Below are 16344 nucleotides of genomic sequence, written 5' to 3' on the forward strand. Positions count from 1 at the left end.
TCACTGAATTATCTACAGGGTATCAAATAAAATGTGGCTATTTTGAAACAAACAAACAAAAAAGGTATAAGAGTTGGAGTTATTTGAAAGGCCTGGCCTCTGTGCTGCAATCAGCTGCCACCTCTGGCACTTTCAAATACTCATTTAACAATGTGGCTCAGGTCTGATTTTATTATTTTGTTTATCTGTTATGGTTGATATTTGATGATAGTTTTGATACAGTTTATAATTGTATAATGCTGAGAGGCCCCTGATGAGGAAAGAGGGAATACATTATAAATAAATTACCATGATAGCCCCAAATCTGCCAGTTTTGCAAGGATTACTATTTATTTATTCTAGGCAAGCTATTAGGAATATGGAGTTGCTACTTTAATATTCACGTGGCTATTTAGAACAAAACTCATTTGAAAGAGGACTGCATATGAAAAAAATTAATCCCTTTCCTATCATCTTATCTTCTAATTACGCAGTTTCTCCAAAGGTCTGTGTACAAAGCATGTACAGATAATATGGAAGTCAGTCCTTTCCTACCCCTCCTAGCCTAGTTCAACCAGTTATTGAAGAGTGAAATATGCTTTATGCATCAAGTCAAGCAGAAAAATGTTATTACTTAGGTACTGCTTGTCCTTGCTAGCAGTCAGCATTTGAATATATACAATCCTATGACAGAAGCAGCTCTTTTTTTCCATCTAAACAAAGAACTACAAAACTATTTTAATCCCAACCTTCCCAGGAAATTCAAGGGCTAACATTTATTTTGTTTAGAATTAGTTTACTGCAAGTCAAGTATGGGGTTATACCTAAGTAAGCAAAATACCTAAAGAAGATGTGATTAAGTAGAATGATGAGCTCAGGTGCACAGATACAGTGGCAAAAAAATCTAAGATTAGTTTGTTTCAAGAAACACAGCTCTCAACACTCTCATGGCACTTCTTGGATGAAACTTTGATAATTTGTTGGTCCTGGTTACTAATATGATCCTTCAGTTTGTAAATCTCAAGGTCATCTTGTGGCTGAGTTGAATCTTTTTGAAAGAAAGGGCAGTTAAAACACTCTCTTAAGTACCTGACAATATGTTAAGTCCAAGTTGTAATATCCATTACTCTCTTGAATTTCTATGTTGTTCTGGGCCACAGGTAAAATAGAAAATATTCAATTGTATTTGCTTTACCCTTTACATTTGCATTTGAGCAAATATTTAACATCCTTAGAAATGTTAGAACTGCAGAATTTTCTGGGGTATGGACTTAAAGCAGATCTGAGTAAAAAAATTCCACCCTTTGCATGCCTGGAATCTATGCCACCTTGTAGTCTGGTAATTAATTAGGGCTAGAGGGGTTTTTCTAATGAATGATCGTGAAAACTTTTGAGTGTTCCATCAAATATGATTTCAGTAATCCATAAACTAGTTTTGATTAGAGGACAGAATTAATTTTTTTTTTTTGGCTCTGCAACTCAAAGCAGAAGAAACCACTTTAGGCCTAAGAAAAACAACTTCATAGTTTGGATATTAGGGGAGGGGACAGCTGATTTTCAGAGATTTTTATAATAAATAAGTAGTTATTACACATACTGACAATTCTGGAAGCAGAGAAGTGACAAGACTATCACAATGAATTTGATATTGCTATTTTTAAGGCTACTCTCTAAAGAAAGAGGAGCTCATCTGTACCACAGCTCATCTATATCAGCTCAATTTTGCTAAGGATTTAACAACAGATTATCAAGTTCTTGAAATGCGGCCTCTGAAAATGGCTTCAGAGAGTCAGGAGATTCAGACACTTCTTTTCCCTAGTTGTTTTATGGTTCTTAACACAATCTCTTGAGATTTTGGCTAGAAAAAAGGCAACTTAAAAACTTTAAAAAGTTTGTATGACTCTTTCTTAGCATAGTTTAATTTTCATCCAAGTTTCCATTTCTATCTTTTTTTTCTTGACAAACAACCTATTAGTCAATAAATAAGTGACTAGAACTATGGTGTTCCTCAGTCATTTGCTTGACTGCAACATATTGAAGCTTTCTTCTTTTGGATGATTTTATATTTCATCTCTTAAGCTAATGAGTACTTTGTCAAGACAGAAGTTCACAACAGAGATTATGACTTCTTAAAAGTTTTTTCCAGGTTAACATACCCAGAGACCCTACTGAAAAATAAGCAATACATAAATTACTGATGCTAGTCAAGTCTTTAGTGACTAAAGTACTGCACACGATGCAGTACTTGAAATATCCCCTTCACATCTCCTTTCACTACATGGATTCTCCCAAAGTTATGAAACTGTTATGAAACTGTTTCCTTTGATGTTTAAATTCAACATCTCCTTTGCTGTTTTGTTTCTTCCAGTGATTGACAGGCACCCATTTTATAAATCTCTCTGAGTAGCAGCAAATTGTTTGTTCTCCCTTGAGACTTAAAGATGCTTTTTAAAAAAGTTGAATTTTGAGCTGGAAGAGCACAGATTACAATTTTCTTTAGAAGTAAGAATAACAGACAATCTTTTATTCTTTTCATATAGATAGCCAGTACGGAGATATTTGTCAAGCTGTACCTTTCAGCCAACCAGATTCAAACTGAAAAGTAAGTGCTGAGGCATCCTCTGAATTTGTGAAATTTTCTTGAGATTTTAGCATTTGCCAGTGGTGACTTGACTGTAAATGAGAAATAGATGTGCATTTAACTTTTAACAGTTTTATTGCCCTAATTTTATTGCACTGTCTCAAGTAACACTTTGCTGGAAGATATTTGTCAGGCTAATGGAACTGCACAATTCACTACATTTTCTACCAAGTGAGGACCTTTCATGAGCCATCTTTTAAGCTAGAGGCTTGTAAAATGACACACATTTCTGCAATTCCCTTCACATTTTAAGAGTTGTTGCTGTTTGTGGTAGAAACAAGGAAGGCTGAGAAGCAAACCTATTGGAATGAAGATGCCAGTTCAAAAAAGAAGAAAAAGTCTAAGTAGTAAAGGATATCATGTCACTGACAAGGGCAACTGAGCTAGAAGAGAAAGTGTGAAGAAGCATTTAAAAGAATAGGCAGAAAAATTGCAGGTGGCAATTTAAATATTTTAAAAATAATTAGACAGGAAGAGAGAAGAAACTTCAAAACCAATAATAATTTCTTTAGCTTTAGCACACCGATGACATTAGCAGGGCCATTTGCCTTCTGCTGGTGACTTTTTTCATTCCTTTGTGGGCTTCTACAGAAAACATTCTGTGAGTGTCTGAAGATGAGAAAATGGCAAGGACTAACAGGTAGTGTAGAAAGATAACAAAGACCATCAGTAAAACAGACACTGGATTTTCAAAATTTTCAGTTGGAAAAGAATAAAATATTTACTCATTGTGATAATAAATGCAAATTCTTCCCATCCCACCCACCACTGCAAAGCTCATGGTCAGCACACTGGCTATTTATTACTTTGGCTGATAAATTGGCAGATGGATCTAAAGAAGATTTAAGATTTCATAGAGACTGTATGGTGAACCATGTCCTAGGAGAGAACATAGAAGAAATTAACAAAAACCAGTTTTTCATTTGAAACGTTTGTGATCTAGAAGGTTCTTCCAACCCCAAGGCAAACCTTGTTCTCTGTTACATTAAAATAAAAGAACAAAACATGGAAAACTTCATTATTAAGACTTAGCCTCCTAATTAGATTGCACATTCATATACAGAAATTATGCCTTATTCTACATAGTTAATCATTGTTAATTATCTTACAACAGCTGTCTGTTGTAGTACCTTCATAATTATTGCCAAAAAAAGCAAAATACTAAAGACAGTGAAAAAAAAAAAGTTAATCAGCTTATTATGCTTAAAATGAAAAGGTAAAAATGCATGTATCTTCACAGAAGTTATCACTACATTTCATGTACATTACTACGAAGCAATTTTAAAACTTTCAGTAGTACATTCTATACATCAAAGTATCAAATTAATTATAGACTGTTGCTTTATTCTTACCATATGTCTTTGCATAGGCCTGTATTTGCTCTCCACGTTTATGTATGACTACAGCCATTAAAACCAAGTAAGATTCATAGAATCAATTTATCATAGAATCACTAAGATTGGAGAAGACCTCTAAGATCATCCAGTCCAAACAAATATATACTCTAGCTGTAGCTCTTTGATAATTATTCTGAAAATTCTGGACTCACAGAAAACACTTCAAATTTTGTTTTTGTTAAAACAATCTGATTCAACACTTATAAATCAGTTTGGCTTTTAAAGCTGTAAGAACAAAATCCAGTTTCAAGCTATCATACTCTATTGTTTAGGAAGTGAGTTTTGCAAATATTTGTGTATATATCCTAACCTCTGAAACTCAACAGATACTTTGTTACCAAATGTTAAAATCAACAATCATATTGTGAAAGCCAAAGGCGGAGGGATGGGGGATGCTATAAGCAAAAGGGCATCTTCTTCAGATCAGGAGAGGTAAGAGGAGTCATATTATCCCCTGCTCCGTGTACTCCATACAGGAGATTAAGCAAGGTAGTATAAAACCCTTCTGACATCTTAATGTCTGATCTCAAAATCCTCTGAATCAGCACCTGGTTTTAAGGAATGTCCTTTTCTGTGCACTTGCCTTGACAGAGACAGAATTTAGCAAGAAGTTTCTAGGAAAAAATGCTAAGCCTACTAGGGAGGTCATTTCTTCACCTCCACTGTCTGCTGATAAAAGTTCTCTTCAGAATGATTGCAGCCATGCACAATAGAGGCAACTGAAGTATCTTCTTTATCTTCCTTATTCTAGCTCAATTTCCTGATTCCTAGCCATTATAACTCACAGGAAAGAATATATTTTAGCTTTCACATCCAGTAATTTGAATATCAAAATAACCTGACAAGTGTGGATATTCTATACATACACAAAACATTGGCATGTTAGCAACACCTCATAAATGATGGCATTTCTAACACTGCCTTTTGGTTTTTTTTTCTGTCATCCAGAAAATTCTCTGACTAAACAAGTGTTTGGGTGTAATTTCCCTGCCTAGTGTGCCATGCAAAATAGATACAGTTATAGAAAGCTCTAACTCCACTAAAGCTTGGCTTCTTACCAAACTCAGTAAATTAAGTCAATGGTAAAATGCACTGGGTCCTGACAGCAGTGCTGAGTAGGAGGACCAGCTCTATATCTTCTGCCTTAGGGAAAATTTTATTTTTCAGGCAATGACTTATAATCATCCTTCCCTGAAATTAGAGGTAAAATTAAGAGTGTAAAATATTCTACACTTCCCCCTGCCACTCTCTGCCTCTTGTCTTTTTTGATTAAAGAAACATTAATTTAAATACGTTTTGTTTTGGTTTTGTTTGGTTGTTGGTTTTTTTAAGTGTTGCCTTCTTGGGCTTTAGGAATCAATGCACTTGCTTCAAGTACTGGATGCAAGGTTGGTCCTGAAGTTATATGTGAAATGTACCATGATTGTGTTTCCAATTTATGAAAGTTCTTCCTTTCCACTGCATAAGTGAGTATGTTATCATTTGGCTGCCTTGAGATGTGCCTACAAAGTGGAAGAACATAAGCAGAAGAGACTTGCTCAGAGAACAACAAATATCTATTAAAACGTACATTTAACTCTCTTCTGAACAAAACAATTTAGAAATTTCAGAAAGTAGCAAAGAGCCTTTGAGCTCAGGTGCATGTTAATGAGGCTTGATCTGAAGGACCATGATACTTCTCCCTAAGATTTGGGAAGCTGTATTCTAACCCATGAAAGGAGGTAGCACCTCCAGTGATTTTCATTTTTTAATCATTGTAAAATGCAAGTTTGAGATTAGTATCAGGACAGATGACTTTTTCACCCTGAGGAGGATAGAGACCCCAGCTCAAGGTTTGCAGAAGAGATGAGTGATTTTGAGTACCCTCTCTAATCTATATAAGGTGTAAGAACATGCCTGCATGAGGAATTCAGTCTCTTTCACACAGAATCATTCTGTTTGGAAAAGACCTTTAAGATCATGAAGTCCAACTATTAATGTAACTCTACCAAGTCTAATGCTTAAACCATGTCCCTAAGCACCACATCTACATGTCTTTTAAACACTTCTATGGATGGTAATTCAACCACTACCCTGGCCATCCTATTTCAGTATCTAATTACCCTTTCAGTGAAGAAGTTTCTTTTAATAGCTAATTTAAACCCAGCCCAGTTCAACTTGAGTCCATTTCCTCTCATCCTGTTTGCTGATTGACCAAGACCTTGCTACAACCTCCTTTCAGGTAAATGTAGAAGGTGATAAGGTCTCCTCTCAGCCTCCTGTTTTTTCAGACTGAACAACTGCAGTTCTCTCAGATTCCTCATGAGACTTGTGCTCTAGACCCTTCAAAAGTTTGGTTGCTCCTTGGATTTGCTCCAGCACTCTGACGTCTTTCTTGTAGTGAGAGTCCCAGAACTGAATACACTATTTAAGGTACAGCCTCACCAACACTGAGCACAGAGAGACAATTATTCCCCTTGTCCTGCTGGCCACACTATTCTGAATACAAACCCAGGATGCCATTGGCCTTCTTGGCCACCTGCACACACTGCTGGCTCATATTCAGCCATCTCATGATCAATACCCCCAGATCCTTTTCAACTGGGCACTTTCCAGACACTCTTCCCTGAGCCAGTATCACTGACTACGGGCTGTTGTGGCTCAAGTGAAGGACCTGGCATCTGGCCTTGTTGAATCTCATATGATTGGCCTTGGCCCATCAATCCAGCCTGTCCAGGTCCTTCTGTAGAGCCCTTCCTGCCCTAAGGAAGATCAACACTCCCTCCCAATTTAGTACCATCTGCAAACTTACTGAGGGTGCACTCAATCCCGTCCATCCAGACTACTGATAAAGATATCAAACAGAACTGCTGTGGATACTGAGCCCTGGGGAACACTGCTTGTGGCCAGCCATCAGCTGAATTTAACTCCATTCACTTTAAGAGATTGGGAACTGAACTTCCATCAAACAAAGCATTCCAAATTTGGAGTCATTAGAAACTCTTGGTCTTTTTTACAGTACTGCTAACAATGTGGTAAATTGTGGTACATAGAAATGATACAACACAGAGCTGAATTGTGGATCTCTCTGTTATCGGGTATTCTGAAAGTTAAATGTTTATGTGGAATATATTTTTATTTGGAAAAAGTAATAGAAGAAAAATACAAGAGGGCTCTCATAGAAAAAAAAAAAATTAAAAAAAAAAAAAATTCTGTCTCAGAAAGTCTCTGACCTGCTAATTATTGGACGTTTGGAGAGTAGCACAGAGTCATCAAATTTGACCCATTCTCGTTTTCTTCCCTAGGCATCTGGTTTTGGTCATCACTGGGGACAGGATTTACTAGACTGATTTTTTGCCTAATTTAGTGCACCTACTCATTCATTCTTGCATTATGCTAACAATAAATGCAGAGAAAGATTAGCCCTAATTAATTTTCCTTATCTATGATTTAACAGTGATGGTATCACAAGTTCTTCAAATAGAAATTAATATATGAAGGTTTCTTCTTTTATATTCTCCTCATGTTTTATATGAGCATGGATCTTTCAGCTGTGTCTCAGTAATCACAAGAAATAAGAGAGCTGTTTTGTGGATGATAGAAGTGAGGAACTGAGTTGATGAATTGTCAGCACCAAACATAATACAGGATAGAGTTGAATGAACTTTCAAAAATAGCTCAGCAGTAGAGTCTACAATCCAGTCAGTGAGGGAAAGCTGGACCCTATCCAGTGCTACTTTACTTTTCAAAATGATTGAAATCTGAGAAAAAGAGAACTAACAGAAGAAAACTCAGAAACTTTCAATTTATATGGAAAGCACACCTGTCCTTTAACCCATGCTCTCCCTTCGCATATACATATCTCTCATCAGTAAAATCATGCCAACAAGACATCTACAAACCTAGAAATCTTTAAAGAGTGTAATCCTTCTGTTTCTGAGGGCTACCTTCCCATTTTTTTCATTCATCTATGAAATACTGTGGATACGTAAAGGAGAGATTTATTGGAAGATCTAGAAACTTCCTTCAGTAGTGTTAGCATAAAGCTTTTGTGAGAAAGAAACTAAAGGGACAAACCAGGAAAGATCCTGATCAGAAGTCCTTGTTCTTTGACACCACTGCAGGTGCCAGCCACTCCCAGTGCTGGCACCAGGAGAGACAAAGTGATGACATCTTGTCTTTACATGCCATCGATCTCTTTGGTAGTCAGAAGGAACAGTGCGTGCATCCACTACACACTGAGAAACTCTGTTGAGAGGCTGACATTAAATATCCTGTGAAGCACCTGACAAGACTGATCTGCACCACACCCCAGTGCAGAGTTGCATCTTCAAAGAACAATCAAGCTCTTCATTTGCAGAAATGCCACCCATACACAGAAACAAAATTTGACAAAAGTTCTGATTTGAAAGCCTGGCATGCTCTGACAAATGATCTCAAAATCTCCTGGTACTCTGGGGTGTGGAAGACAACACACTACCCATATCCTTCCTATGCAGTTTTTTTTTTTATAAATTATATATTGATTCTAGTAATGTAAATGACTAAATTACTATGTAATAAATTAATACATGTAAAAAACAACATGTATGCAAATGTGAAACCAAAAATCCTTCAGATATAAACCTAAGACATAGTTATTCTTAGGAAATCACATTCAGAGGGAAATAACATTTGATAGTCTATTTGTGGAGCTTACTGTATGCAGTGTTTTCTAAAGAAAAGCTTTAGGTGAGGGGTTTTTTTTTTTCTAAAGGTGCAACATAGAACTGAGCTTGCAAAGCTGGTGCAACTTGTGCTCACCCAGACAAGCAAGGGCTTGATAAACCAAATTTGCTCAAACACTTCACCTGCACATTTAATATTGTCACAGGTAGATTACTTAATGCAAAATACATTCCAAGCTTTCAGAGGAAATGCAACTGCTGACACAGATTCTGTTCCCTACATCTGCTATTACATCATAGGTAAGACTATCTGCAACATCAAGAAAGTCTTCCAACAAACAATCAGCTTCCAATCTAAGAAGTGGGAGTGGAATGTAAGGCATGACGACAGAATTTATTCCAAGTGTGAGAAAGTAACTTCAAAGTTTCATCCTATCTACTTCAGAAAGATGGGCTATAGGTGTGACTGTAGGTATTTACATGGTATCATAATATGGAAAAGTATTTCAGTCCTCCTTATCTTCCATTAGTCACTTCATGTCTGTACAGTAGTTTGAAGATATGGAGTGCTATGTAAGAATCATAGAATCATAGAATCATAGAATTGGCTGGGTTGGAAGGGACCTCAGAGATCATCGAGTCCAACCCTTGAACCAGTATTAGACTGATCAACTGTTACCAAACTGATTGAATCTGCTATAGAGAATTAAATACCCTTTTCATTATCCTGAGAAATAGAAAGCCCTCTCAGCCATGAAGGCAGGGCTGGCATGTTCAACTCAAGGTCATCAGAAGATTTGCAACTGTGTCTTCATTTTGACACTGGGACACAACTGAAAGCATAGTTAATGAACCAAGGGATGACACTCTGCTGAAAAAAATGGGAGTGTAGCACATGTTCATTCTGTTTATTGGTTAATTTTCCCTTACCTGAAAGTCAGAAGCCCCAGTGCCTCCAGAGGGTTAGAAAATCTCCATCTCCTCAACACAGCATACATTTCAGATATAGTTGTACGATCCCAGCTAGGTGCACTGCCCAGTACCATAGGAAGGGAGCAATTTTGATCATTGCAGGAGTAACGATAAAACCATAAGATTCTTCTCTGTTGCTCTGAGAGTCTGGAACAGAAGATTAGAAATTCAGCCTGGAATTAAAAACACCTGGAGCTTAGTGTAGTGAACTTTATTGTACAGAGAAGCCAAGTCATCCAGTACACTGCTTTTCAGCTAAGTGTGTGTTTTCCTTTGGGTAGGATATATTTTCGGCAGACCAGCTTTTATAAGAAAGTGATACTCATACTCTGGATCTGTCAGCCTTGGGTCATATAAAATGAAGTGTCAAAAGACACACATATGTGGTTATTTCACTTCCCAAGCACTCTCATTTTTCTTCTCCACTGTCTCTGTTCTTGTTGGTGTTTGTTTTTACTGCGTTTTTCTGACAGAGATAAAAAAGGTGCAGTTATCACTGGATAAATTATTGTTACATCCTTCTGCTGCACATCATCTCCAACTACTGTAAAAACTATGGACACAACACTGCTACATACAGCTTTTATTCACGTCCTCGTTTGAAAGTTTAATTCAAGTGTGTCTATTTTTAATGTATTTGCATTTTAAATGGGGCTTAGACCCATCTCTACACATGCACAAGAATATGAATGCATGTGCACACACACACAGCATGTTGTTATCCCTAGCACTGGTGTGAGTTTGGAAAAGGGAAGGAAAGCTCCCAGCAACTTCTATGCTTTTTCACAAGGCCTAGCATGCCATGCACCATTATACTCATGAAAAAGGATGTTACAGCAAATTATTCAAAGAGATATTAGATATCTAAATAACATATTGATAAATGGTCAGTCAAAACACCATATTTCACCACAGTGGAAAATGCCTCAGAATGATTTTTGCTGTATACCCTCTAATACATCTATAATTCTGTTGTCTTTGCCTCATGTATATTGAATACTAGGTTTTGATACCATCAGAAAAAAAAATGAATTCCCTGTGAGAGACAAACTTAAGACAATCTCTTACTCTGGTATTCCAGCCTTCAAAAGCAAGCTTTGAAAATGCAAACTGATCTCTAGTTCACACTAACCATTACTGAAACCAAGAGGATCTTCAGTTTCCTTGGTCATACCTAACCAGATTGGAGTTTCATCTATTTAATAACATAACATAATATAACTGTGCCTTTCCAAGGACCTAGATACTTCAGACTAAGTTGTGAGAAACCCTGTAGAAGGCAGTAAATAAATAGATAATTTCCAGTAAAGCCCAACAGATCCAGACACACGAGCAGTGCACAAAATCAGGTGTTTACATTCTTGCCAAGGTCCTTTTCCTTCTACTTGCAACATTTTGGGATCCTTTTAGCTAAAAAAGTATTTTAGCACTGCTCTAAGTCTCAAGATTATAGCTTTCACAAGTCACAGCAGTGATTTCCTTTGCCTCCATATACACTAGAGAGGATTGCAATTTTGAACTGCCAAGCGTTTAGAAACAGAGAGTAGTGGCCCAAAGATGGGCACGTGTTTTACTGTCACAAAAGTGAACATTTCATTCTTTTCTTTAGTAGAAGATAAACTTAACTGTGATACAAATTCTGTTACAGCTTTTGGGTGATCAAGAAAAAATGCCATTTTGGTAACCATTTCAAGAAACAGCTTTAGAATTCACAGTATGTCTAGTGTGGCAATAGATAGTTGTATTTGTGTTTGTGTGACAAATTCACACACAGAAAAAAGAAAGATGAAAGTAGGCCTAAGACTTTATTGCCCATCTGGTTTTCTTATGCATTCAGATGGCATTCTGCAGGACAGTTCAGCTCAAGCACCTCTCTTATATATGTTGACTTTAAACAGATGTTTAAGCTTTCAGACAGCATCCTCCAAACCAGAAAATCAGTTGTTCAGATTAAAGCAGCGAAAGCCTCTACTGAGCCTACAAAGGTAGATAAGAAATCAGTCCTTGTATCAGGTTTTCTAAATAACAGATTTCTCCCTCTGAATTTACTTCAGAGGCAATCCCAGCTTCTAGTTTCATGTTTTAAAGATCAGAAATGAAATTAAAGGTTGGGAGGGGATTTTTTAGGTTTTGATTTTAAGTTTCTTAGTTGTGACAAATGTTTACTTATACACACAACAGGACATTTGAGATAAATGGTAAAACTATTTGCATGCATATAGCAGCTGAAGATTTTTATGTCAATAAAGGCATTTTTTTGGCTCAAGAGGTATAAGATGCTAATAATCTATCTTTATTTATAAAAATGCAGTTGTTCTTATATGGTGGAGGGTTTTTTAAGTTGTTTTTTAGAGCCGAATCTAAATTTCCCTCCATGTAACAGCTGCAATGAAATACATTGCCTTCCACTCAACGCATAAAAATAAATATCTTAAAACCTGAATAATTCAGTGGTTTCCAGTTAAAACATTTTCATTAATGCCTTTAACTAAATGAAGGAAAACATGTTATTAATATTTTTGTGGTGTAAATGGCAACAATGAGTTCAGATCTTTCTGATCTGTTTTTGTTGGTTCTGCTTTAGTACAAAGGAGGCAAAGGGAGGATAGAGCAGCAAGGCTAGAAAATGGCAATTTCTGTCCCCTGGCACTCATTCTCACTTGCAAGTTTCTCCCTCACGGACAGACTAGCAAAGCATGCAGCATCACGACACTTTTTTATACCTGTTCCACAATTTACCCAACTGGAAGCAGTCTTTCTAATCACAACTCACAGCAACTGCACTCTCATGACAACTGGTAGGTAAACTAGATTCTTACAAGGCAAGTGACAAAAAAGAAAAGGGAAAGTGAAGCTGACAGAGAGGGAAAAGTAAGATAGAAGGAAAACAACTAAGGAAGGAAAGAAAGGTGGCAGAAAAGAGACTGTCATCTTCCTGGCTTCAGACCAGTCACTCATCCTTACACTGGGAGCCACTGCAGACAAGCAGGCTGTATGGTGTTGGAAGAGCAGCAATTACCTCAGATGGCTAGTTTTCTGGGATTTGGTATTAAAAGCACAGTAATCTCAAAAAGAATCCAAGGCTCACATCTGAAATGTTTTCAGAAGGCAGCCAAAGTGGCTGGCAGTAACTAATTAATTCTCTTTGTGCACCTTCTCTTGCGTGGGCTCTTGATGCAAAGACCACATTGCAGCACACAGGGTAGGGCTGGGAGGAACATATGGTGAAGTTCATCTCCTTCAGTCCCATTGATCCCCTCACTAATCAACATCCAAAAAATGCTGGCCATGGCTACCAGTGATAGGAGCCAGCTACCAGAAAAGCAGGGGTCTGCTACTGGGAAGACCATATGTCTGGAACAGCTCCTGGAGCAACTCACATCCATGTATCAGGAAGAGGTCCAAGCACCAGAGAGTGGTTGTGAATTTGGGAGCTCATGTGTCTGGGTGTCAGCAGCTGGGAACAACAGGGAGATCTGGGACCATCTACAGGAGTGACAATCTAGGCCCAGCTACTGGATCAGGTAAAATTTGGTATTATATAAAAAAAATTATGTAGGCACATATATGTGGACTTTGATCCTGATCAGGCAGAGTAGAGGAACAGAATCAGGCTGCCTGTGCTATCCATTTTGTGACAGTGATACATGTTTGTGTGTCATATTTGAAGCTTGTCAGCTTGAGGCATCATCATACAGACACACTGCCACTGAAAAGCTACCTGGATTCCTCTCTTTTCTTGACATACAAAAACCAACCAACCAACCAACCAAAGAAACCAAGGAGATCTTCAGATATCATGGTAATAAAGTATTTGGATACCAATACAATGTTACAATTTTTTTTTTTTTTTTTTATAAAACTATAACAAGACCAAAGGTAAAAAGAAATCCTCTGATAGAGATACAAAAACAGGCTGACAGATTCCTCTTGGTAAGAAAAGTGCTTAGAAAAGGAATTGTTCATAGAAACCTCAAATATGCTGCCCTTCATCTTGTTGATTCATTTGGTAGAGCAGCTTTGCCCATAAAATAAGATAACAGAAAACCACAAACTGTCAAAAAAATCAAGAACACCGTTATCTTTTCTCCAAGAACCACTTATCAAACTTATAAAAGTTTTAACTCCAGTTTTGTGACTTGCAGTGGTCTCTTCCCTTTGTGTTTCCAAAGAAACCAAAATTATTGAATTAGCCTTTTCTGATCTTTCTAATACCTATTTATTGTTATCCATGTATAGTCTTCACGAATCTGATGATGTTGTCTATCTCCACAGCTTTCTGACAGCAGATTTTAAAAGTTCACTGTTGACTGTCTTAGGAAAAAGTTCAATTTTTTTGACAATTGTTCTCCTACTTTTTTCACTGAATATCCCTAACTTGAATATCATGAGCTTTGATAATGCATTCACCTTGTCCACCAACATCATGATTTTATAAAAATTAATAAAATTTTATATTTTTATAATAAAGATTTATAAAAATTAATCACACATAAATGCACTGTGTCTAGTGCTTTCTCTAAACTATAGAGTTCTGGTCTTTTTAGATCCTCTTGGTCAAGCAGCTGCTTAATCTCTTCAATCATTTTAACTGCCCTCATTTGTACATTTTCCAGATTTACTGTGTTCTTCTCAAGTTGTGGAGACAAGAACTATACAGCATAGTTAAAATATAACACATCAAGGTTTTAGACAGCAGGGAAATGGCTCACACTGATTTCTTCTCTACAGTCCTCCTGATGATGCCCTACATGATGCTGGCACTTCTGGCTACTGCTGAGCTTTCCTATGAGGGAAAGATCACATCAGTAGCATCAAGAAGTATTTCTTCTATTGTTACTCCTGCCAGTTCAGAGTTGTGTCATTTAAAGATGCCTAGATAATTTTTCCTTTATTATATTCTCTTAAATTTATTCCCATTGAAGCTCACCTGCCCTGTGATCTGTTCTTTTAGCAGTGCTACTTCTCAAATAAATAAAGCTAGGCTGCTTCAGAGGAAAATTTTGTTTTTAAAGAATTAGGTACATTTAACTGTGACTGACAGGACAGGTGGCAGCAAGACAAGAATCAGCAGGTCTAGCTGGGTACAACTTACAGCAAGAGAGAATGAGTCTGTGAAAGTCTTCTAATAAGCTTTAGGCAGTCTTTGGTTGGCTCTTCAAGATCACCTCTTCTTTCTTCAGGTTCAGGCTTAATGAAGTCTAAATTAGTTTCTGGAAAGACAACCTTTATTAAAAAAGAAAAAAAGAAAAAGAAAATACAGGTATCCTTTTAGCAATATGTATTCTCAGTTACAATTATCAATAAATGTTATCTTGGATTTCTACAGGAAACAAAAAAATATCAGAGAAAGAAGAGGGGATAATTCTCTTGAGGATGCAATATAGTACTTAGATATGATGGTGATAAAATAAGCTCATGGAAATCTGAGATCTTTGGCACTGACTTTTCTGGTAGAATTTCATCCAGTAAATTTCCATTTTCTTATGGATTTGTTTTATTTTATTATGGATTTTATATGGAACTATGCATTAATATGCATGAACTTGAAAATGAGGTAATTTTTTTCCTTTTTTTCTCCTTTCCTGTTTTTTTCATGCAGTGATTCTTAAATGGCAAGCTCCCATTGATGTAGATTTTTTTAATAATTTCTTTCTGAAAAATTAGGGATAATTCTGATGTGGAGTTTGCTATTGTAAAAGCTGGAAATCAGAATCTGATTTCATTTCTGGATGTTCAATTTCATATATATTTTACATCATCTACAAATTTTTCATTCTTCACACTTCTGTATGGATGTCAAAAATACAGGATAATGTTTTTAGACAGACAGAGATAGAAAACAATCAACCAAAATTACAAAGTTTGAAGTGCCAAATAATCGAACTATGGATTTAGCTGAAAATTGAAGTTGTTTTTCAATTTAAACATCCTGTTTTGGTTTATTAATGCACACATAATCTTTTATCTGTATCTGTTAAAATATATGCACCACTCTTCTACAAGTTTGCAAAGTTACTCCCTACAAAATGTGTCTTGTCAGTCACAATTATGAAATCTATCTTTATGACATTACCAGCATATTCAGGAATGATGATACTGTCATATGCACAGGAATAGCTGAAAATGAGGTGGAGGGACTGACAGATCCCCCTGCTCTGTTTCTTTCAGCAGAGAGATAATAAATTAATAGCCATCAACTGTGTCAATTTCCCTTTATTATTAATAGGAGGAGCTATTTTAAGGCATCGTCTTTGATCTCGTCAGAACTCCTCATTTGCTTGTCTGTTATGAACAGTGCATTTTTAAGCCAGCTTCATTTATTTGTATTATCTGCTTTTACATGCCATTTTTAATGGTCATTCAGTTTTCTAATAAAGAAAACAACTGGCTTTGCCCTTGAGGCATCCAGTTGCTCATTTAACTTGGAAAGGTGACAAAACTACAAAACTACCATGCAAACTTAATGCATTTTCAATACTGGGAGCACCATTCTGCTCAGCATGAGTGGGTGCTCTCAGCATGTAGTCATCCAAGGAGAGCTATACTGATGCCTATTGACAATTTCCTTGTAACTACTTCCTTTACAAAGCCTTTATGCTACTCAGATTAACTGCAAGCTATGCAATACATTTATAATGGCATGCAGTTCAGTAGTATTCAGAACAAAAGTTCAGATTTGAAAAGGCAGCTGTAGGTCAGGCACCAA

At 36.7% G+C, this 16344-nt stretch overlaps 1 protein-coding gene across 7 annotated transcripts in view; it reads right to left on the reverse strand.

Moving 5' to 3' along the window:
* PIK3C2G (phosphatidylinositol-4-phosphate 3-kinase catalytic subunit type 2 gamma) overlaps positions 1–16344 on the reverse strand; it is a 203336-nt gene that overhangs the window by 115387 nt on the left and 71605 nt on the right. For all 7 annotated transcript variants that reach the window (XR_003988979.1, XM_030469369.1, XM_030469368.1 and 4 more), the window contains 2 exons: positions 14731–14861; positions 9594–9782 (listed from right to left, as the gene is read on the reverse strand). Coding sequence is in view for 6 of the 7 variants with exons in the window: in XM_030469369.1 (XP_030325229.1) it covers positions 9594–9782; positions 14731–14861 (320 nt within the window). In the remaining variant the exon portion in view is untranslated. The remainder of the gene's footprint in view (positions 1–9593; positions 9783–14730; positions 14862–16344) is intronic.

The sequence above is a fragment of the Calypte anna genome, chromosome 1 (assembly GCF_003957555.1).
Source record: "Calypte anna isolate BGI_N300 chromosome 1, bCalAnn1_v1.p, whole genome shotgun sequence".
In the NCBI taxonomy this organism is placed as follows: Eukaryota; Metazoa; Chordata; class Aves; order Apodiformes; family Trochilidae; genus Calypte; species Calypte anna.